General features: G+C 36.8%; 1 protein-coding gene across 4 annotated transcripts in view; it reads left to right on the forward strand.

The window, feature by feature from the left end:
- The window catches only part of PATJ (PATJ crumbs cell polarity complex component), a 295,047-nt gene that overhangs the window by 148,747 nt on the left and 122,076 nt on the right, over positions 1 to 24,224 (forward strand). For all 4 annotated transcript variants that reach the window (XM_054574004.1, XM_054574021.1, XM_054574012.1 and 1 more), the window contains exon 27: positions 14,655 to 14,851. In XM_054574004.1, coding sequence (XP_054429979.1) covers positions 14,655 to 14,851 — 197 coding nt within the window. The remainder of the gene's footprint in view (positions 1 to 14,654; positions 14,852 to 24,224) is intronic.

The following is a 24,224-nucleotide window of genomic DNA, read 5'->3' on the forward strand; positions in this document are numbered from 1 at the left end:
GTGGGAAGGAGATGAATGATGAGTCTGGTCAGTGTGTTTTGACAGTCTTTGGTATCTGTTCTGTATCTTCATTAAAATCATCTTAGCTACCAGTTTTTTAGAACTTCATCTTTTCCATTGACTTCTTTAGCTCTATGGGATAGATGCTTCCTTTCCACAGCAGCTTTTCTACAGAATGTATGTGTGATTTTCTTTCTAACTCGGTTGTCATTTTGGCAAATGCGTATGTAAATCATAACATAATGTCAAATAAAATTTCAAGGGTTAATTTTTTTAATAGACTCTATCTTCTTCCCTTCTTCCTTTCTCCCTCTCTAGCTCCCGCCCTCCCTCCCTCCTTACTTCCTTCATTGTGGTAAAAAACTGTTATGAACAGTGTTGCTATGAACATGTGTGTGCAAGTGTCTCTTCATGACCCCACTTTTAATTTTTTTTTGCATGTATTCCCAGAATTGGAATTAGTGAGTCATACGATAATTCTATTTTTAATTTTTTGAGATATCATCATACTGTTTTCCATACCAGCTACACCATATTACATTACTACCAATAGTGGACAAGCGTTCCAGTTTCTCCATAACCTCACTAACACTTATTTTCTGTTGTTGTATTGGGTTTTTTTTCAGTAGTGGCCATCCTAATGGGTGCAAAGTGGTATCTCATTGTGGTTTTGATTTGCATTTCTGATTTTTGTGTTTTTATTGGCCATTTGTGTATATTCTTTGGAGAAATATCTTTTCATATCCTCTGCCTATTTTTTAATCAGGTTGTTTGTTTTGTTGTTGTTGAGTTGTAGAAATTCCTTAATATCTTGGCTATTAATGCTACGTAATTAAAACTGGCTTATGTGTACTCTAAACTCTACAACTGCAACAGATAATAAAGGGAAGATTGGGCTGGTTAAGGGATAAACCTCAAGTATAAAAAGCTACCGTGAGCTAGGCATTAAGCTAAACACTTTATATTCTTTATTTCTATCATTTGAAATTCCTAAGACAAGAAAAATTATTGTTCTTATTTTAAAGATGGAAATGTGGAGTTAGGTAACTTGCAGGAAGTCAACAGATAAAATGCAGCATCAATAGAATTTGAAGGGTAGTTCTTTTTTACTTCATTATGTGCATTTTAGTGAAGAACTTTCTGATCTAAACCTCTTGGATTTTTTTCTGATTGAGTCCAATTTAACATAGCTAAATGGTAGAGTTTCTAAAAATGATGAAACATCTGAATTATCCAGAAAAGATGTTCTTCTCAGTTTAATCTTGGAGTCTTTTATTAAAATTTAATTCTTAAGAGAAATAAAACTATTAATTAGAAATTTTGCCCAACTTAACCTGTTACTTGACACATTCAGATAATGAAGAATTTGTAAGTTTATGTTTTTGTAAGTTGTAAATATATTTATGTTGTACCTACTCTGGGCCAGACCCTCTGCCTACAGAAAACATGGCATTTCTTCTGTCATGATAGTGGGGAACATGAGCAATAAACAACTGAAGATGACTACACACAAAAAAACTGTCAAATATCAGCTAGGATTCTCCTTCTTCCCTGAACCTTGCTGTGATGGTTATCAGAACTACTACATGTGTGCAGGGCCCTGGGCAAACATAGCCAGATGGTTTCTGGGGCAGGTATGCATGCAGAGGGAAGTTTGCTTCCAAAGTATCAGTCACTAAGGGGACCAGGTAAACTTGGCAAATACCATATTACATGCCTTTTTCTACATGCTACTCCCATTCCCTGTAGTTATTGGAAACTGCCATTTTTCCCCTCCAGAAGACATAATTAAACACCTTCACGCTGGCAGCCACTGTTGCTCTCTGTGATCAGTTGCCAGTGTGCAGCTTTGGTTGAGCGTTACTGCACGACTAGGTAATGACCAGAGAGCAAAGTCAGCCCAACTCAAACACATTTCTGCTACGGTGTAGCCGTAAGGAGCCTGCAACTCAATGCTTTTTATAATGATTAAACAACCATATTCTCTCTTCCTCTGATATTTAAAATGTATAAGTGATTATAAAGAGTGTTTTCTTAAATTACATTGGGTTTTTTCTCACTGCTCTTGTCAAAATCAGAACATTTTTACAGGTCTCTCTTAAGACTTAGTAAAAATCTGAGGTCAATAATAACCAAACCCCTTTTTTATGCCAATCAAGGCATTTTGCTCTTGGATAGATACTTACTGTAGGTTTTACAACAGTATTCTTTAATGTATATTAGAGTTACATAGAGATCTGCTTTTGAAAAAGTTATGGTGACTCCTTGGCTGCACCCAGAGATTTAGATTTTATAGATAAGACATGAGCCCTGACAACTGCACTTTATACAGAACCACCTCTGGTGACCCATGGACCACATTGAGTGTCATGGCACTCCTACAGAAAGGCCTCCCTGGGCATCTCCATCAAGACTGAACATGTGAGCCCTATGTGTTTGAACACGGGTGTAGATGTGACTGTCTTCACTAATTAGGGCGGATATATGCTCCTCTGTATTACATTAATTAAAATTTATGTTTTCAGCCTATAGAAGGTAAATGAATTTGCACTTTGTAGATAGATTATTTGCCAACTACATCTCCCCCACGGAATGGTTGCCTTACCCCATGTCCCTCAGTATCAGAGGGATTTGGCAGAGTGGTCAGTATCCTTGTGGCATGAAATGAAGGAGGAATTGGGGTCAGAGTTGTGAAAGGAACGATGAAGATAGCCCACATCAAACTTCAATTTAGACCGGGCCTAACTGCCTCAATATCTGAGACCTAGAGAAGTGAAACCGCCTAGTTAACAAGGACTTCAGGATTCTGTTCCTTGTTTTGCCATTAGCTTGTGATAGCCCCTGGGGTCCTTGGGGTCCTTGGTGCCCTTGACTATGAAAGCTCTGGGCTGGTTTCTTTCCCTCTCCAAACTCAATGGATTCTTATGAGTTTAGGCACTGATTACAGAAGTGAACCTTTCTTGGTCTGCTGTTACATGACTGAAAGAAAGATTCCAATCATACTTAGGATTTCTTATGCTTTTGATATACCTAATTCAACCTTTTATTTCTCTCTTTTATATCATCCTTATATCCTTAGCAACTGGTATAATGCCTGGCCTAGAGCAAGCATTCAGTACTTTTTTTTAAATGACTAAATGGAGTGAGGTTACCTATTGCTCTTTTTTTCTGAATCCTTCAGTTCCTTTTTCCATTTCAATTGACCCCTTAACCCATATTATATCCATTTCTTATCACTCTTAGATGTATGGTAATGGCCTCCTAAATGGTCCTGTTCCTTATTCTTCTCTGAGCCATTCTCCCCACAGTTGAGTGCTAATCCACTGCCAAACACTGTTCAGGTATCATCCATCACTGACTCAGCAGCAGTTCAGGCCTATCTTCTTCATTGTTTGGAGCTCCCAGTCGAATCCAGTAGCTATCTGTTATGGATACCACAAACCAGCTTGCTCAAACCGTATCACCACCTCCTGTCCTTCATTCCTTGTCTCCAAGGATCTGACCTCAATTTCCCTCTTACCCATTCCCTTTCTTTACCTCAGACATCCAAACAGTTTGCAAGCCTTATTGATTTTATTTATCGAATTATTTTCTAACACCACATCCTAGCTTTCTCTCTAATTCGTTGTCCACCGTTGTATTTTTATAGTCTTCCTCTTGATCACCCTGTTTCCTCTTCTCCCCTCTTTAAGTCATCCAATGTGTACTGCTGCCAAATTAACTTCCACAGGCTGGCTCTGCGGATTGCCTACATGTGTTTCCCTGAACAGTAAATTCCAAAAGGACTGAGGCAGATTTTGGACTTCCCTTCTGCCCCTGTAGCAGATATGAACACAACATACTTCGTTTCAGTCTTCCTTACATGGTGGGTAAACATATGGGATTTAGAGTGAGACAGAACCGAATTTGAACCCCAGGTCTACCAATGACTAAATGCGAGTTTGGGCAAATTCCATAACTTCCATGAGCCTCCGATTCATCATCTATACAATTGGGTGATTAAATCTGATAAGATTATTAGGATGGTTTTGTTTTTGTTTTTTCTCTTAGTTGTGAAAATTTTCAAACATTTGTAAATATGAAGAGAATAATTAGTGAATTCCCATATATTTTTCTCCCAGATTCAATAATTACCAAGGTTTTACTATACTTGTCTCACCTATCCCTTATTTTTCTTTACTAACATATTATTAAGCCATTTCCAGACACCATGTAATTTCATCTGTACATGTGCACCTCCTTAAAACCATAGATTAGCTTTGGCTGTTTTTGAACTTGATAAAAATTGAATCATGTGGTATATACACTTTTCTATCTTGGTTTCTTTCACTCAAGAGTACATTCAAACATGTTGCCTACAGCAATGGTTGTTTTTCATTGTTGAATAAAGTTCCATTTTATGAACATGCCACAATTGTTTATCCATTCTACTATAAATAGGCATCTTGAGGGTTATATTTCATTACACTGAATATGCAAAGGGATCAGCATAGTGTCAGTGAAATTTCAATTAATATTAATACAGTGTCTTGTTTAAAATTTGCTCATTCTATGTTGACTCATTTGAATTTTGATTCATCTAATTGGAACATTTTAGATTTTCATTATTAGTTGAGGCTTTTTTTTTTTTTTTGGTCTCTTAAGAAAATAATTGATTTTTGCTCTAATCGACTGCCTGAATTCTGTCACTTTAAATTTATGGTTGATTTTCATTTCTATTCTTATATCTAACATGAATTGAATTTTTGTGAATGAAAGGAAGGAAATCACTTAACTTCTTGGGTTTTTCCAAGTTCTATATTAATACTCTTTTGTTAATTCTGGCCCTGACTTTCACCTAAGGTCATGGACTCCATAGCCAAACTTCCTGGTTTCAAATCCCAGCTTTACCATTCACTAGCTGTGTTACTGTGCAAATTATCTCCCCTCTCTGTGCCTTCCTTCCCTCACCTGTAAACTGGGGATAATAATACCTATAAACTGAACTTTTTATAAAGATTGAGATAAGCTATAGTGGAGTGCTTAGAACAACATTACCTGTTATTATTACACTTATCTGTCGTTCTCAGGTTGTTGTATTTCACTATTAATTTCTACTTAGAGATTCATATGATAATACCAAATTTATAACTGGCAAAAATGTCTTCTACATGTAAGAGGAAGGTGCTTATTTGTTGTCATGCCAAATGCAGTCTCTTTACACTGACATGTTTTTATTATTTTCTTTTTTAAAATTAATTTATTTTTTCAAATACATTTGTCTCTGCCTTCCCCCCACCACTTTCCCCTGCCCCTCCCCCCTCTCCTCCCTCAATCCTTCCCCTTTGGTTTTGTCCATGAATCCTTGCTATTTGTTCTTTGACTTTCCCCTTCCTTTCCGCGCCCCCCCTCGCCCCCCTCTTCCCCGCTTCCCTCTTGTCTCTGTTGGTTTCTTTTTTTTTCAGTGTTGCTGGGCTTATTTTCCTTGCATCTTTGTTTTGTTGGTTAGGTTCTGCTTATAGGTGAGATCATATGGTATTTGTCTTACGCCCACTGGCTTATTTCGCTTAGCATAATGCTCTCCAGTTCCATCCGTGCTGTTGCAAAGTTTCGTAGTTCTTTCTTTCGTTCTGCTGAGTAGTATTCCATTGTGTATATGTACCATAATTTTTTGATCCAATCATCTGCTAATGGACATTTAGGTTGCTTCCAACACTTGGCTATTGTAAATTGTGCTGCTATGAACATTGGGGTGCATAGGTTCTTTTGAATTGGTGTTTTGGGATTCTTAGGGTATAGTCCCAGCAGGGGAATCACTGGCTCAAAAGGCAGTTCCATTTTCAGCTTTTTGAGGAAATTCCACACCGCTTTCCACAATGGCTGCACCAGTCTGCATTCACACCAACAGTGTATTAGTGTTCCGTTTTCTCCACAGCCTCGCTAGCACCTGTTGTTTGTGGATCTGTTTACGATGGCCATTCTGACCGGTGTGAGGTGGTACCTCACGGTGGTTTTGATCTGCATTTCTCCGATGGCTAGTGATGCTGAGCATCCTTTCAAATGCCTCTGGGCCCTCTGTATCTCTTCCTTGGAAAAGTTTCTGCCCAGGTCCTTTGCCCATTTTTTGATTGGATCATTTGTCTTCTTGGAGTGGAGTCAAGTGAGTTCTTTATATATCGTGGAGATCAAACCTCTATCTGATGTATTATTAGCAAATATCTTTTCCCATATGGTTGGCTCCCTTTTCATTTTGCTGATGTTTTCTTTAGCCGTGCAGAAGCTTCTTATTTTGATGAGGTCCCACTTGTTTATTCTTTCCTTTATGTCCCTTGCTTTAGGAGACATATCAGTGAAAAAAATTGCTGCATGGGATATCTGAGAGTTTCCTGCCAATGTTCTCCTCTAGGACTTTGATGGTGTTGCGACTTATATTTAAGTCTTTTATCCATCTTGAGTTTATTTTTGTGTATGGTGTCAGCTGATGATCCAGTTTCAATTTTTTACATGTCACTGTCCAGCTCTCCCAACACCATTTGTTGAAGAGGCTATTATGGCTCCATTTTAGGCTTGTGCCCCCTTTGTCAAATATTAGTTGCCCATATAGACCTGGGCTTGTTTCTGGGCTTTCTATTCTGTTCCACTGGTCTATGGGTCTGTTCATATGCCAGTACTGGATTGTTTTTATTATTTTCTTTATTTGTGGGCTTGCACTTGAGATTTGCTCCTTACTATTGGAGTTCCTATGCTGTTTCTTTGGATTAGTTATGGTTTTCTTTCATGTTTTTGCTTCTCAAATTTGCATATACTCTCAGAATTAAAAGTGGTTACTGCATAAGAAAGTTAAATTGAGATACATATCATAACCTTATTATTTAAAAGTGAGATTGTTATATTTAATATATAGGAGAATGTACTTAAGTATTTTTCTTTTTTTATTATTTTTTATTGTTTGGAAACAATATAAAATAAATAAATATTTATTTGGACCAGATAACAAAATAGTCCTGAAGTATTGGGTCATTATTCCAGTGTGTTGAACATTTTCTATTAAAATACTGGTCAGTGACTTGAATTAAGTTTCTATCTTGGGATAAAGACTGTTACTTAGCAACACCTAATATCCCATGCCAAGAGAATACCCTGAGACCATACTGGAGAAATCTTACTGGCTTTCTTGGACAAGAAAAACACATCGAAGCTTTGATACAGAATTAAGAGCAATTTGGGATTCCTTTCTTCAGATAACATTGTTATGGGGCTAGAAAATCCATGTTTAAACAAGCATGACTGTTCAGCTGAGTCAAAAGACTGTTCTCTCTCTCCAGTTATTCTAGTCCAATGATCATTTCAGGGACTTAAGTAAAGCCTGGTACCAAAAGAAGTAGGTTACTTAGCTTCTAATCTCTGAGTTTTATTTAGAAATGAAAAAACATCTAGATCATTTGGGATAGGAACTGGTGTCACCTAATTAAACATTTTGAAAGTCAATGAAAATTGGTATAAAGATCATCTGATTATTACAAATATTTCTTGGAAATGGCAGTAATAGGTATAGTAAGATCCTGTATCATTATAACACTTAATAATTTGTTGCTATAAACCTAGTAGTTATATAAGTTTTGTGGGTGTGTGCAAGAAACAAAGTATGAATTATTTTGACTTTATTTTTCTTAATTTTAGAGGAAAAGCTCATTGGCTTCAAATAAAATAATATTCTTTACCCCACCTCTTTAATGTATTTTTAGTGAAATTGAAATGTTCTAAGAAAACCACATTCTTTTTTAAAAGATTTTATTTATTTCTGTTTAGAGAGGGGGGGAGGAGGGGAAAAGAGAGAGGGAGAAACATCAATGCATGGATGCCTCTCGTGTACCTCCCACTGGGGACCTGGCCTGCAACCCAGGCCAGGCATGTGCCCTGACTAGGAGTCAAACCAGCAACCCTTTGATTTGCAGGCCGGCACTCAGTCTACTGAGCCACACAAGCCAGGGCTAAAACCGCATTCTTTATACATTTTCTTCCCACATATCCCCTTCCCCATCCACTGGTTGCCATGGAAACGACTCTCAGCAGCCCTTAGAGCAAATGCCAGGCAGTGTGGGGTTCCCCTGTGGTACAGCCACATGTCTGATGCTGCAGAACAGTTTGTGCTGACTCAGCTGTGCACAGGAGGAGCTATACAGTGATTTCTTTCTTAAATTCTGAGCTAACAAACTGGCATGCGGTGTCTTAATTTTTGAAAGATAAGAGTTTGGTTCTGCTTTTCCCCCTCACTGTTTTCCTCCTCCCCTTTTGAAATTCTAGTTCACCTTTTATTTTACCTACAGAGTAGAAGTAATTGGTAATGGAAATTACAGGAAACTTCTAAGATTTGAGAGGGAAGGAGGCAGCTGTATTCTAGGAGGGTAGGAGGTAGAGGAAAAAAGATTGAGCTTGAGATTCTAAAGTAATCTATTGTATAGTCAGAACAAATTTCTTGTTTAATCCTGAGCATGATTGTGGAACCAGGGATAGTCTCCATATTGTGAGGGGCTTATTTAAAGCCTGCCATAAATTATGGTTATCTGAGAACTTTATGGTTGACTGTCATGATTGCTGTAGAAAAACTGTTTGCATTGGGTGAGAGATTAAGCTATTTTCATGGACAGAAATAGCGGTCCATGAAAATCATCTAAGGACCCTACTACCAAGAGAACCGTACCCCATTCCCAAACCTTACTTCAAACTCACTGGCTCAGAACCTCAGCTGGTGGAGCTTAGATTCTATTTTACAGGCTCTTGGGGTGATTTTAGGTACCCTTCCTGGAAAATAATCTAAGGAGACTAGGCCTGGGAACCATTATTTCAACTCTCTTAAGGGAGCCTCTTATTATTAATAATTCTGCCAGTGTAAGTGGTAGCTGTGATGTGATGAAGAGAGCACAGCACTTGGACCCAAACACTCACCAGACCGCCTCAGCTCTCTGCGTATCATTTCATTCACTTGCATACGGGGGTGTTTGCAAAGGTGTGAGAGGACTCAATGACATGATGGACTGTGAATTTTTTTTTCTTATGTAAGGAGGTATTACAATAAACTGATGGTCTGAAAGATAACTAAGGGAGAAATTTGAAGTCATTTTATTTTTTAAAATGTCATTGGAGAAATTTAACATGATTTGGTAGAGAAGAAATTGAACTGCATATTAGAAGACTTTAGTTTCCAGCTATAAATTGGCTTCATAATTTTATAAGGATCTTTATTTTTACAGTCTTACTTCTTTCTTTATAAAATGGAGTCCAAGGTAGGGAGGTGCTTTAAGAGAAGGTAGCTTTACATCATTTCTTCGTTTGTTTTGCCTGAATTAAAAGTCTCTGATTCCATGATATGATGAAAATATAGCATTTAATTTGTATGAGAGTTAGACCTGTCATCTTTTAAGCCCCTTTTGGTTATGAGTCTAAATAAAAAATGTAGGATAATTCAAATTCTGAGGCCTGAAAATCTTAACAACAAAAAGAGCATATGTATCTGTTCTTATGCCAGTACCAGACTGTTTTGATTACAGTGGCCTTGTAGTATAGTTTGATATAAGGTATTGTGATCCCTCTAAATTTGTTCTTCTTTCTCAAGATTACTGAGGTTATTCAGCATCATTTTGGTTCCATATAAAATTTTGGAATATTTGTTCTAGTTCTTGGAAATATACCATTGATATCTTTTTAGGAATTGTGTTGAATCTATAGATTGCTTTGGGTAGTACGGAACATTTTAATGATGTTAATTCTTCCAACCCATGAAAACAGTGTTTCCACTTATTTGTATCTTCCTCAATTTCTTTATTCAGTGTCCTAAAGTTTTCTGAGCACAGGTCTTTTACCTCCTTGGTTAAATTTATTCCTAGGTACTTTTATTTTGTTTGTTGCAATAGTGAATGGGATTGTTTTCTTAATTTCGCTTTCTGATAATTCATTACTGGTGTATAAAAATGCCTTTGGTTTCTGAATATTAACTTTGTGTCCTGCTACTTTGCCAAATTCATTTATTAGATCAAGTATTTATCAATGGAACAGAATAGAGAGCCCAGGGGGAAAAAAAAAACTTATTTATGGGGAATTGATATTTGACAAAGGAGGCAAGAGCACACAGTGGAATAAAGACACTCTCTTCAATAAATGATGTTGGGAGAACTGGACTGGTACCTACAAAAAAAAAAAAAATGAAACTAGACCATCATCTTATACCATACACCAGAATAAACTCAAAATGGGGAAAAAAAAACTTAAATGTAAGTCATAAAACCATAAAAATTCTAGAGGAAAACATAGTCAGTAAAATTTCAGATATCTCATGTAGCAATATTTTTGCCTAAGGCAAGGGAAATAAAGAAAAAAATAAACAAATGGAATTACATTGATTTAAAAAGCTTCTGCACAACTAAAGAAACCATCATCAAAATGAAAAAGGAACTGACTGTATGGGAAAATATATTTGTCTTTGATACATAGGACAAGGGTTTAATCTCCAAAATATATAAAGAGCTTATACGACTCAACACCAATTAAAGGAAGACAAACAATCCAATTAAAAAATGGGCAAAAGGACCTGAATAGACACTTCTCCAAGGAGGACATACACATGGCCCATAGGCATGTGAAAGAATGCTCAACATCACTAGCTATCAGAGAGATGCAAATTAAAGCCACAAGAGATATCACCTCACTTCTCCCAAAATGGCTATCATTAATAAATCAACAAACAAGTGCTGGCAAGGATATGAAGAAAAGGGAACCCTAGGCACTGTTGCTGGGAATGCAGACTATTGCAGACACTGTGGAAAACAGTATGGAATTTCCTCAAAAAACTAAAAATGGAACTGCCTTTGAGCCAATGATTCCTCTGGGTCACACCCAAAGAATCCCAAACACCAATTCAAAAGATTTATACACCCCCATGTTCATAGCAGCACTTTTTACAATAACCAAGATTTGGAAGCAGTCTAGGTGCCCATCAGTAGATGAGTGGTTAAAAAAGCTGTGGCATATTTACACAGTGGAATACTATGCAGCAGGAAGAAAGGGGGGATTCCTGCCTTTTGCAATATAGCATGGATGGAACTGGAGACTTATGCTCAGTGAAATAAGACAGTTGTTGAAAGACAAATACCGTATGAACTCACTTATAAGAGGAATCTAATGAACAAAATAAACTAATGAGCAAAACAGAACCAGAGGCATAGAATCATTGAACAGACTGACAGCTATAAGAGAGGAGAGGGGAGGTGGGGACTGACTGGCTTTTAAGCCTATGGATAGGTTTTTCTGTGTGTGTATATAACAAAGTTACCATTTTAACCATTTTCAAGTGTACAGGTTGGTGGCTTTAAGTACATTCACATTATTGTGTAACTATGACTACCACCCATCTCCAGAAATTTTTTTCATCTTCCCAAACTGACACTACAGAAATGGTTTTAAATCCACACTTGACTAGCACACACTTTTAAATCCACCTCAGTGGCCTGTGTCCCATGGAACAAGCACTTGGTCCAGCGGTGTGATTCGTCTGCATCTGCAGAGGGTAGGGCGGGGGGGTGACCTGGGGACTCCTCAGTGTGTGGAACTCAGAGAAGAGATTCGGGGGGAGAATGACACTAGCCCCTTCCTCTTAAAACTCCCATGGAAGGACTGCGTGCCGGCTTCCTTCCCGCCATCATGGGGGAACCATTGCTTCCTTCACAAGTCTCTGCTTTCCTCAAGATAAAGGTAAAGAAGAAGAGTCGCTTTGTCACTAATTTAAGACTAACTTAAAACTTACTTAAAACTTCTACATAACTAAGCCATGGAGAAAAAAATCATGTTTGTATGTTTCCTCTAACCTTATTTGGACCCAGTGTCCCAGGCATTTTTAGGTAACATTTGTTTTAAGGCAACAACGTAACTTTACAAAGAAGAGATTTACAGTTTGTAGAAGTTCAGTGACTAGTCCAAGGAACCAGTGATGTTAAATGCCTCAGCTGGGGATTTGAACTGAATTCTGACCCTTTTGCCCTTGCTCCTCCTACTCTTTCACGCACTATAATGAATTGCACTAATGTGTTAAATGCTTATGTTTTTTGTATATTTGCTTCCAAAATTGTGTGATCCGGTATTGTGTGTTTTTGTGTGGTAATCTTAATTTGCATAAATGGTATCGACACCACCCTCTTTTTCCTCCTTTTCATTTAGCACTGTTCTAAAGTCTGTTATACTTACAATGAATTGTTCCTAACTGCTGACAGTACACTGCGATGTCCATTCATCACATTTCACCTGTCCTCTCTCCCAATGACAGATACCCAGATTACTCCCGATCCCCTGCTATCTCAAACAGCATTGTAATGAACATCAGCCAATTGTCCCCTTGAGACCCGTGTAAGAATTCATTAGGACATATATACCCAAGAGTGGAATTGCTGATTTATTGAGTATGCATATGCTTAATTTGATTAATTAGTACCAGACTACTCTCCAGAATGGCTACACCACTCAACACTCCCAACCGCAGTGTGTGAGGGTTCCTCTATCCTCATATCTCCACTAAGGCTTAATAATCCAGTTTTTGGATGTTTGCCAGTCTAATAGTGTAAACCAATATCTCATTTTAATTTGCATTTACATAATTACTAATGAATTTGAATGTCTCCACATGTCTGTAAGCCTTTTGAGTTTTATATCTTTTGACCAGATTTCTAATGGAGTTGCTATTTTTATAGAAGTTCTTTGCGTATTAATTCCTTGTTCATTTTAAACACTGCAAATATCTTTTCCAGTATATTTTTATGTGTAAGTTTAAATTCAGAAAGTACTTTCTGTTCTAATTTGCCAACAATTTGGGGTTTTTGAAAAGTCTTAAATAAATGTTGTATCTTCTCAGAATAATTTTCTTCATCTATTAATAAGATCTTTTAGTTCTCCCAGTTTAGTTTATGAATGTGATTTTCTTAGAAAAATATCCTGATGGTTAACCATCCTTGCATTCCTGGGCTGCACCCTTCTTTATAACATATTATATTGAATCATATGAAGATGCTTTTCTTATGTCAGAAAATGGTCAAGTATTTGCCTATATGATAGAGGTCAAATGAAATATTTTTAATATACTCTTAATTAAATTATATTTTTAAAAAAATTTATATCTATGATTATAAATAAGACTATAATTTTCTTTTCTTGATGTGTATTTATTTTGGAATCAGAGTCAGGATTAAACCAGCCTCAAAAAATCACGTGGATAACTTTTTGTACATTTTCCAGGTTCTGGAACAGCCTACAGAGGATAAAAATTTGTTATCACTTGAAATCTGATAGAATTCAAATGTAAAAATGTCTAGGACTGAGGTATTCTTTAAAGGAAGTATCCTTGGTGATCATTTCAGTTTCTTTAATACCTACTAGTATATTGCAGTTTTACATTTAGTCTTGTATTAAATATGGCATTTCAAATTTTTAAAAAAAATTATCTGTGTTATCAATATTTTAAAGCATGTCAACATTTTGTTGATATATTGTATTATTTATAATAATGTTATTTTAAAACCCATCTGCAGTCATTTCCCCTTTTTTGTTATATAATTTATTTGTATCATTTATATTTTTCCTTGATCATTTTTTGCAGAGCCTGTCTTATTAATGTTTTCAGAGAAGTACATTTTACTTTCATTTCTTTTACTGTAATGTTTTTGTTTTGTTTTTTGTGTTGTTTTGTTTGGATGTGATGGTTCTGTTTCATTAACAGATGCCCTTATCTTTGCTATTTTCTCTCCTTGCATTTTTGCATTTGCTAGATGATTTTGTTGCACAGGACCAACACAAGTGAAGCATAGCCAGCAAAATCCTAATGTATAAAATAGGCAATTTAGATCATAAAGTAGAGGTAGCAAGGTGAGACAGAAGATCAAATAGAAGAATCACAGAATGCCTATAAGCTATGAACCACTGAGTTCTTTAACAGATATTTTAGTCCATTTTTTTAGCATCTGTGCAGTGGGTAATCCAGTACCCATCTTCCAGAGAATTCCCTAGAGATAAAACAGTGTATTAATTATTGGATATTGAGTAAGTAGTAGATTTGCGGATGGAATTCCGAGTTGACAGTTATAGCAGCATTCTTAATTCCCTTTGATTTTTGCTCACATAGCATTCAATATTATTTTGTACCCTTTGTATAATTTTTAAAAATATAATTATTTTAATTAATTGTTGGTTTTCTTTCTCCTGGACTGCAAATTCATAAGAATAGGAACCACATCTATTTTGTTCTGAATATCTTGAGGACCAATCACTTTGCTTAGCACATGGCTGGTGCTCAGTAAACATTCTTTGTCTCTCCACCCACTTTTTTTTGGAGTGGATACAGTGAGGCCAGGGTTTCCACCACAGGTTTTGACCATCTTATGTGACAAAATAACACATGGAAAGTCTAGGCCAGTATGAACCTGAACAATGGGGAAAGTTTTATGGGTGAGCTAATCTTCTTAGATACAAAATAATTCTTAACTGTAACTTATACATAAGGCTATGAGTGATCTCAAGTACTTTATTCTCAAAAAGGGACCATTCATTGTGGAGGAATCACAGTATAGGCAAAGAAATCTGACATCTCTGTAACACAAATTCAACTGCTCTATTTACTTTTCTTTTTATCTTTTTAATAGAAAAAATAAGGCAAAGATATGCAGATTTGCCTGGAGAGTTGCACATTATTGAACTTGAAAAGGATAAGAATGGACTTGGACTCAGTCTTGCTGGCAATAAAGACAGGTCACGCATGAGCATATTTGTGGTGGGAATTAATCCAGAAGGACCCGCTGCCAAGGATGGACGAATGCGTATTGGAGATGAGCTGTTAGAGGTAAGGGGCATATATTTTTTTATTTTTCTTTTGTTGAGGTGAAGGGGGGTAGGGGATAGTGCACAATACAGTGAGGTGAAGGGGAGCCCTGACGAGTGTGGCGCGGTTGGGCGCGGTCCCACAAAGTAAAAGACCGCCAGTTCGATTTTCGGTCAGGGCACGTGCCTGGGTTGCAGCTCGGTCCCCTGTCGGGGCATATGCAAGAGGCAACCAGCCAGTGTTTTTCCTGCACATCTATGTTCCTCTTCCTCTCTCTCTCCCTCCTTTCCCCTCTCTCCAAAAATAAATAAGCAAACAAATAATTTTTAAAAATGAAATGGAGAAGAATGTTGACATATTTTCTTCAACTATTTAAAATTATTTTCCAAAGCAAAAATAAAAATAATATTGTTGCTTGCAAATGTTATTTTGCTGCTTGAGTAAAAATTAATCCCTCAAAAATAATTTAGGAGCCATTAAGGAAAATCTCATGGAAACATATTAGAAGGATAAGGCTTATTTTTAATATTAATTTTAAAAATGTCAAAACTAATTTGGTTATGTATTAATTTAATATTGTTGGTATTTAATCAAAATTCCCTGAGTTTTGAATTAATTATAACTATATTTGTTGTTGTCATTTAGTTTTTTGAGAAGGTGTTAGAGCCAATGAAAGCTTGTGATCTGATTGTCAGGGAATGGTTATTATCTGCGAAGTGGACGATGTGGGCCAAGGCCACATAGGTCCCTTATTAGGAACAGAATAGAGATAAAAGAAGCTAAGGAGATGACGTATCCTCTGCTAATTACTCTGTAGATGATTTCATCAATGAAATGAAAGGTTATTTTTATTTTCCTAAACTTAAAGTTAGGGTTTCTGTTCTGAGTTTATCTTAGTTGGATATTCATTTGCCTGTTGAATTACTTACTCATCCAGCTAATATTTTTTGAGTGTCTCTTAGCACCAGACACAGAAAAATTGCTGAGCACATCCAGTTCATTCAAATAGCTCACAGTCTATGAAGAAACAGACATAAGATTGTGGCACTACAAAATGAAAAATGCCATAATAATGAAAACAGCTAATAGATACTCAGCATCAGACACATCAGTCTCCTTTCGCTGGCGCATGGTTTGACTCCGTAGCTCTCTGTTAACCAGTGTGCTCTAGGCCTTTTGGATAAACTGCTCCAACACCTGGACATTAAGGGGAGTCCCAGAGGCACTGAGTGTCAGGCTGCTCATTTAAAATGAGGACTTACTGATTTTGATTTGTACGATTTTCTCTTCAGATGCTGACTTAGAATCAATTCACAGTCATCTACAATTTGATTTGCCTGGTAATGTCCACAGCCAAAGCGGGTCAGACACAACTGAGGGACCATTAATATCACCTCACTCCTCCACCACCAATAACTTCTGCCATCTAAATTCTGTTTCCACAAAAATGTCACTTCTGGAATTATTTTTTTCTTCTTTTTTTTGTAACATAGCACCATGGAAGTGATCCATACTGGGTAACACTGACTAGCATAATCATTAAATAAATACAAATCAAAGGTGACAGAATGTATTAGCTACTATAATTTATGGCTTTAAGTTTATATCCTTTGGCTGATGTTTAGGGACTTCTTCAGAGGTAAGACTAAAGTGATGGTGCTGGTGGTAGTAATGAAAGCAAAAGCGAATTTACTGAGTTGATTACTAGCATTCTACCTATACGCTCACACATTTGTATTCAGTATTCTTAAGAGCTCTATATGGTAAGTACTGTTATCATCCTCATTTTATGCATAAGAAGACTGCATTAGTAACTTGCCTAATATTACAGAACTAAGTTACTAAGTTTCAGTAAGAACCCAGGCTTGCCAGACTCTAAGATCCATGTTCCAACCACTGGAAGTGTACTGTGTTCCCCAAGGTCTTTAACTGAACCCCATTTGTTGATATGCATGAGAATTCTGATTTGTGATGTTCTGTTCTGTAAGAAATCATGTATACTTAGTCACTTTGTGTGTTATAGATACCTAGACACAGATCTTCTGTGTAGGAAATGTTCCAAAGGCTACAATTTGGAACATGAAGATTCTAGTTCTATTCTTGCTATCTTATTAAGTCTGAACATGTAATAGCCCATGGGATCCAGACCAACAGAAGCACTGGTATTTTATTTCTCTGGCATCTGATTAGGTACCTGCAACAAGTGAGCTCTGTCTGCAGAGTAATGAGAGTGTTTTACAGGCTATATGCAAAAGTCAGCTCTAAGTAAGGACAGCAAGCACTGGACTTAGAAGACCCACTTTAACGTAAATCTATTCTTTCAGTTTCTAGTTGCATTTTAGAAGTAGTGTAACAGAGTACCTGGCACAGAGTTGACTGTTACTTGGGTCATATTTCCTCCCTTGCAGACAGAGACTTCAGATATCTGTTTTCTAGTCTGGAGGCTGGGAGAGCTGTCCTGCACAAAAAAAGAATATTGACAAATTGCCATGTGAGATATCTCCTGTTCCATCCTTTGACTTCCTGAATTTGATGCTTTTGTTGCTATTCAGCAACTTTAATCTTCAGATATGAAAAAAAGATTAAAAAGGTCAATAAATTAATCCCCCTCCACTCCCCTCAATTTCTCTTGTTTAAAAAAAAAAGATAAAAATATATTGGAACACATTCTAGCATCACTTGTCTTTGGCTAGTTATTTATCTTCTCTAAACCTATTACCTTCTTTATCAAATGGAAATTATTTGTTCATTCAGCAAATATCTTACTGTGCATCTGTTATTGGTAGACAATGCAGGAATAAGGTACTGATTTTGCCCCAGTGAACAAAATCCATGGTACCTGTTCTCATAGAGCTTACTGTCAAGCGACTGTAGAGCAACAGCCTCAGGGGGTGTGATGTGAATTAATGAGAGAAGATAATGTCAAATGTTGCCACAATATCTGGCACATAATAATACCTTAGTACGTTTCAGCCGATAGAAAATATTTTGCATGGATTTGTGTATTTCAATTCTTTTTAGTTTGTTTATATTAATGCATTTGTCTCTGAAGGGTGTCCCAGAGGAAAACCACCTTCTTACTCCTCAGTAAACTCCATGCAGCATCTTGAAAAGCTGAGAGAATGGAAAAATGCACATCCCGGATTCTTAAGCAGTTATAACCCATCTTCTCATGTGCCTTTTGGCTCTAGCTCAGGGATGACAGGGAAAAAAATTCCTGTAGGAAATATTCCCCTGGTTTCTTTGTAGAGTTGAGAAAAAATTTCAATCATTTCTCTGTGATATGTCAGGAATTTGTATATAGCATGATATTCAATCCATTGTGCTTTTGAACTGAGAATAAGAAATTGATTTCATGAGTGCAGGAAAGGCAAAGCCAGCATTACAATAGCTGTTCTCTGGCTATTGCAGTGTATTAGATGGGAGAAGGGTACCACATTATGTAGGAGGCATGTACAATGGGTTTTCTGATTATACTTACTAGATTTCTAGGTTAGAGCACATCTGTGTATTTGTTTATCTACCCACATTCTCTTTAGTTTTGTGGCTTCCTTCCTTAGTTGAGGTAAAGTTATCCCCATCTTGATTAGGTTTACAGCTCCACCATTTGCTTCTATTACTTCTCATGATTGCTTTGTTGTTACTTTCCTCACAGCCTCCTTTTATTATAGTTGATCTGAGTTGCTTTAAGCCCTATGCTGAGGCTAATTTATAGGAGGTAGAAGAGACTGGTTGAACATACATTGTGGTCTCTTTGAAGTCAGAAGCTCTGCATCTTACAAGAGCCCTGTTGGTGACTTATTTGTGGCAGGACGGTCACTGTCCGTCTTGCTGCTGTGGGACTGCATTGCTGTAGTGGAAGAGCAGCCCCCAAGCTCTGTCGATCGATGGCCCAGATCATGTAAAAAGGAAATCTTACGTTAAGCCTCCAGAAGACAATATGATTAAATCTCAGCATCTTTTCCCTTCACTGCGATCCAGCTGGGGCAGCACATGGGATAGACTGGAATGAGACTTGCACTAGAGCATGGTCCCCGACCTCCGGGCCACTGACCAGTGCCGGTCAGCAGCCTAAGCTGCGCCTCCTGTCTTCTCCCCCCGCCCCCCTCCACAGCAGGCCAGCAAGCGATGCTCGCCTGAGCTCCCCCTCCCCACCCCAGTCTTCCAAACAACCGGTCCTGGTACCAAAAAGTCTGGGGACCGCTGCACTAGAGTACTGACTTTCCCTAAGCAATTAATCCCAGAAAATGCCCAGGCCTGGGCATAGTTCTGCCATGAGAATGTAGGATTTATTTCTAATCTTCCCTACAGTGCTTAAATGGGAAGGGAGAGCTGATAGTGCTGTGCAGGGAATTGGAATGATTTGTCAGGTTACAGAGCAGTGAGAAGGAACCGTGTGGGTGGCACAGGAAGTACACGAACCATTGGGCTGGCATGTAGGCTGCGTCTTGGCCCCCCACCACGTCCTTCAAGATAAAGGAAGTGCATTCCCTTTGAGACATTTACCTGCAGGACAGCCAAACTAAATCTTGTTATTGTGCATGTATATATAAAAATAAAAAAGCATGAATATTTTCCATACTTGCCAGGGATAAAGACATGCAACTACAGGTAAACCCCGTTCTTGTCTAGTAGTATTTATTTAATCAAAGAAGGAAAAACGGGAACCATAGACGTTAAATGACAGACCCGGGTACCTGTAGCTGCTTTCTGACAAAACCCCTCCCGCAGGCCTTTACCCCCATGCCCATCCAGACGGTGATCCTTCACTCTTTGCTCCTTGCCCGTGAATTATTTTTGAAATCTTTTGGAAGACTTAGATGCAATTTAGAAGCATACCCAATACAGTAGTAAGTAAATCACTAACTTTTGTGCATCCATAGATACAATTCTACAGTTAAAAGCTTCTGTCTTAGATTGACTCTTTTAGATAATTATCATACATGGGTTTAATTTTATAAAGTATACTTCTTAATGCAATAATTAGGCCCTAAGGACTTCATGTAATAAAATATCCCACTGTAGAAACACTAGTTTATGGAGCAGAAAGTAGGGAGATTTCAAAATTGCAAAAAAAAAATTCTTTTTTCTATAGTTTTATTAACACAGATAGGGTTATATTAGCTAAAAGGGCAAAAATAAATTGATTGACCAGTGTTTTTATTGTGACAGTGGTTTGACAAGTGTTAAAACATGTCAAATTTTACATTTTAAGCATGTAATTTAATATTAAACTATTACAGTTCAGTAAAGTAATTAAAAAATTGGTTGAACTTTTTTTAACAAACCTGACTACTGTAAATACTTGAAGCAGGTCCTGAATATGATCTTCCCATATGCAAAGCTAGAGTCATCCCATTTTGAGACTCTTAAAAATAACCTACAGTCTAATTCACAACTTGGAAAGCCAACAGAAGAATGTAGGGCTGGCTGATTGGTCAGCCTCATACACAAAACAGTCATAAACTTCTGCTGTGCGTGCAACATTTTTCCTTTCTTCTAAGTGCAGTTCCCCCAACCACACTCCCACCTCATCATTACAGCATTATAACCAACAGCTATCTGTGTCTTGCTAAGTCATCTTCCCTAAGTAATCCATTGTGTCATATCTCATTTGAGTTATAAAAAGATGTGCTTATTAAGAGAACTTTGGGGGTGGGGGAGCTGTGTTGGGAATTGAGCTAATATAGAATACTTATTATTAATTACAAGACAGTGCTAAATTTTTTAAATGCATTCCCTCTCTTAACTTTATAACAACCCAGTCAAAGTTAGTGCTATTTTAATACCTGTATTACAAAAAAAGAAACTGAGACACCAAGGGGCAGAATCAGTGTGTGAACACTAGCTTATTGACTGTAAGGGCTTTGTTCTTAAGTTATATAGTTCTGGATTAATAGTGATTCTAGAAGGTAATAAGTGAATTTCTCATCATTTTGTAGTTTGGGCAGATCTAGATTAATGTGGTTAATCTAGTGCTAGTTTAAAATCTCTAAAGTAGTTTCTCACAATGCAATGCAATGGTACTCTTTTTATCTTCTTAAAATTTAATGCCACTTTGAATTCAGTGAAATTATACCTATCTCTCAAGAAGCAGAAAAGAAAAATAATCTTTTTTTGAGGTTGTTCTTGCCCAATTTGAGAGCTCCTCTAATAGTTACCCCCTCTCAATAGGTTACAGAGCTAAGATTGTATTTTCAGGCTGCAGGAAATATTATGTAAAAACCTAGCTTATCTTGGGTGGCCTCATTCTTTTCTGAGTTTCCTGCAGTGAAGTCTTTGACCTCTATTTCTGCCATTTTTGTTTCTGTCTCTCGCTTGTTGGGGGAAGAGTTTTGAATTATTAAGTCACACTTCATTGTCTTCATGCTGCTGAAATATTTAGGCTAAAGACCAATGTTCTTGCTGATCCTTTGGAGGAATGACAATCATTTGATTTTTGTTATAGCCGTCCTCTTTATCACTCTACGAAAGCTTCATGCGGGATTTCTCCAATGAGCCATGATCTCCATGATTTTAAAATCATGGAGAGAAAGTGCCTTGAAAGCAGAAAGTAAAAGTGAAGATAATTGAAGAAACTTAGATTATGGTGGAAAGAATATTAAAAAAATAGGGTTAAGGGTGTGTGCTGGGGAAGAAACTGGCCATGTGGGAAGAATAGCTAGATTTTGACAGTGCCTCTAGAGACTGTCTTGTCTTTCCTGCGGTTTTCCCCTCGGGTTTTACATGCCTGACACTGGGAGAGTTCTCTGGCCTCTGTTCCCTCCTTCTTCCAGTTTCTTCCCCACGTCTTCCAGTCTTACTCATGGCTATTGCAGTGACCATGCTTGAAATGCAGCCTGGAAAGATATGCTCTTCGATTATTGGAAGGGTTTCCTTATATCAGCCTCAACATACAATTTATTTCTGTATTTTGCTTTGTTCGTACAGTAGGAATTTAGAGTCACTTATAGTCACTCTTCAATCTCAGGGCACAAAGTCTGAAAGAAAAGTGTTAGTAAAATTCTTATTCCAAGTTGACTTACTACCAATATCAAACAACTGCTCACATATCAAAAACTTGGTTGTCTATGTGTGTTTTAATTATAGTTTTTAAAAGTAAGTCTACAATCAGTAATCCAACATGAAAATCAGATGTTCAAACCAAAGTAGTCTCTTTCCCATTATTTTAAGTCAGGAAAAATTACGTATTACATATCAACCCCAACCCTCCCCCACAAATTCCTAAAATATAACTGAAATAAATTAAAATAATTGTATACAGGTAACACTTATCATGGTAGGATGAAAGTGCCTTGTATCATTGCAGAACCACCAAGTGCTGTGATTGCTAACACATAGGTGCTTTGCATACAGTGGTTTCTGTTAGTTCCACCAGCATCCGAACTGCCCATTCTCTTTGTTGATACTGAGTGTGTAGTCCTCTGAGTGATTTTGTACTTAAACTATAGCTCAGGACTTTCCCTCACAGCATTATGTTTAAAATGTTTTACTTTGTATTGGGGATGTAGATGTAAATTCTTTGTGTATAAACATTTACTAAAAAATACTGTATTGAAAGGATATATATATTCTATGGAGTTTATGATGAGATAAGCATTCATGTTTATTTCTAAGATCTATCTTGAATTAATGTTTGTGTGTGGCGTGAGATAGGGATTGAGGGGTTTTTTGCCATGTGGATATCCAATTGTTCCAGCACCATTTGTTGAAAAGACTTTTCTTTCCCATTGAATTTCTTTCCCCTTTTTCAAATATTAGACCATACAACAGTGTATCTCTTTTTGGACTCTCAGTTCTCTAATATTAATCTGCTTATTATTTACGCCATTACCATACTGCCTCGATCACCGAAGCTTTATAGCAAGTCTTGAATTCAGGTTGTGCTAAATCATTTTGTTCTTGTTTTTCAAAATTGATTTGGCTATTCTAGGTCCCTTGAATTTCCATATGACTCTTAGAACCCACTTGTAAATTTCTGTTTTTTAAAAAAAATTCCTATGGGATTTTGACTGAGATTGTAGTGAATCTATAGTTAATTAAGGAAGGCTAGACGTCTTAACAATATTGAGTCTTCCAATTTATAAACATGATGTCTCTCCATTTAGTAGTGTTTCATAACTTTCAGTGTAGAAATTTTGCATTTCCAGTTGTGTATTCCCATGTATTTTATATTCTTCAATTCTCTTATGAACAGAATTTTTATTTTTACACATTTATATATTGCCCTTGTACTCATGCGAAAATTATAGTACTATATTCCTATAATCATGCTAAACTTTTTAGTTCTAATAGTTTTTTGCTGATTCCTTAGCATTTTCCAGAGGTAAGCAATAATTCCATCTGTGTTTAGGGAGTTTTATTCTTTTCCTTTTCGATCTTTATGACATTTCTCCTCCTTTCTTCTTCTCCCTCCTTCCCCCCATCTCTCTCTCTCACCCTCGCCCTCACCCTTGCCCTCCCTCTATTCTCAATCTCATAAGGAAGACATTTAGTGTTAGATAATTATATACAAATATATCTTATCTGTAGGATTTTCATAGACATCCTTTATCAAGCTTAGGAAGTTCCCTTTTGTTTCTAATCTGATGAGATTTTTTATAAATTATAGTTTGGCATTGTGTTGTGTCAAGTAACTTTTCTGTACCTATTTAGGTTACCCATATGTTTTAAAATGAATTTAAATATAACACAAAAGGACACTAACTTATAGGATAGTCAAAACTCCTTATCATAATATTCAAAGTTCTTCGAAAGGTATCTTTAACCCGCCTTTCCAGCTTATTAGTTTGGGGAATGTCTTAACTCATAGCATGTGATGATGTTTTTGGAGGTAAGAATTTTAGATCAGGTCACATGAATTCTATTTATTTATGTGACTAACAATACCATTAATAAAACTAGGTTGTAATGTATCAGCCTCCTAGGAAAACCTGATTCCCCTGCAATATTAAAGAGGCTAATACTTTTACTGCCAGTTACTTATCCCTTCTTATGCCCTATAGGTAATAGGAAATTATCTACAGACACCTATTTCATTTGGCCAATGAAGTAACCTATAACAATCAGACCTTCCACAGAACCTAAAACAACTTCCACAGAAACACTGAAAATCAGAGCAACACATAAACATATTTCTCTGTTCACTTCCTTGAAGTCAATATTTTTCAAAATTGTCAGCATCTAGGAGTCAAAAGAATATCTTAGTATTTTCCCAATATATCAAATTTAGAAAGATATAGGCTACATATTACTATTACTTTGTCTTTAGAAGGTATTTCAATTTAATTAGTTTTGCTTGAGAGAAAATAAATCTTTCATGCTTAAGCGTTTTAAATGAATGCGTTCCTTTGGGAACATTGTACTAAACAAGAAATAAATTGAAGTTGCAGAA

The sequence above is a fragment of the Pteronotus mesoamericanus genome, unplaced genomic scaffold (assembly GCF_021234165.1).
Source record: "Pteronotus mesoamericanus isolate MK-2021 breed Mesoamerican mustached bat unplaced genomic scaffold, CSHL_Meso_final contig_105, whole genome shotgun sequence".
Classification (NCBI taxonomy): Eukaryota; Metazoa; Chordata; class Mammalia; order Chiroptera; family Mormoopidae; genus Pteronotus; species Pteronotus mesoamericanus.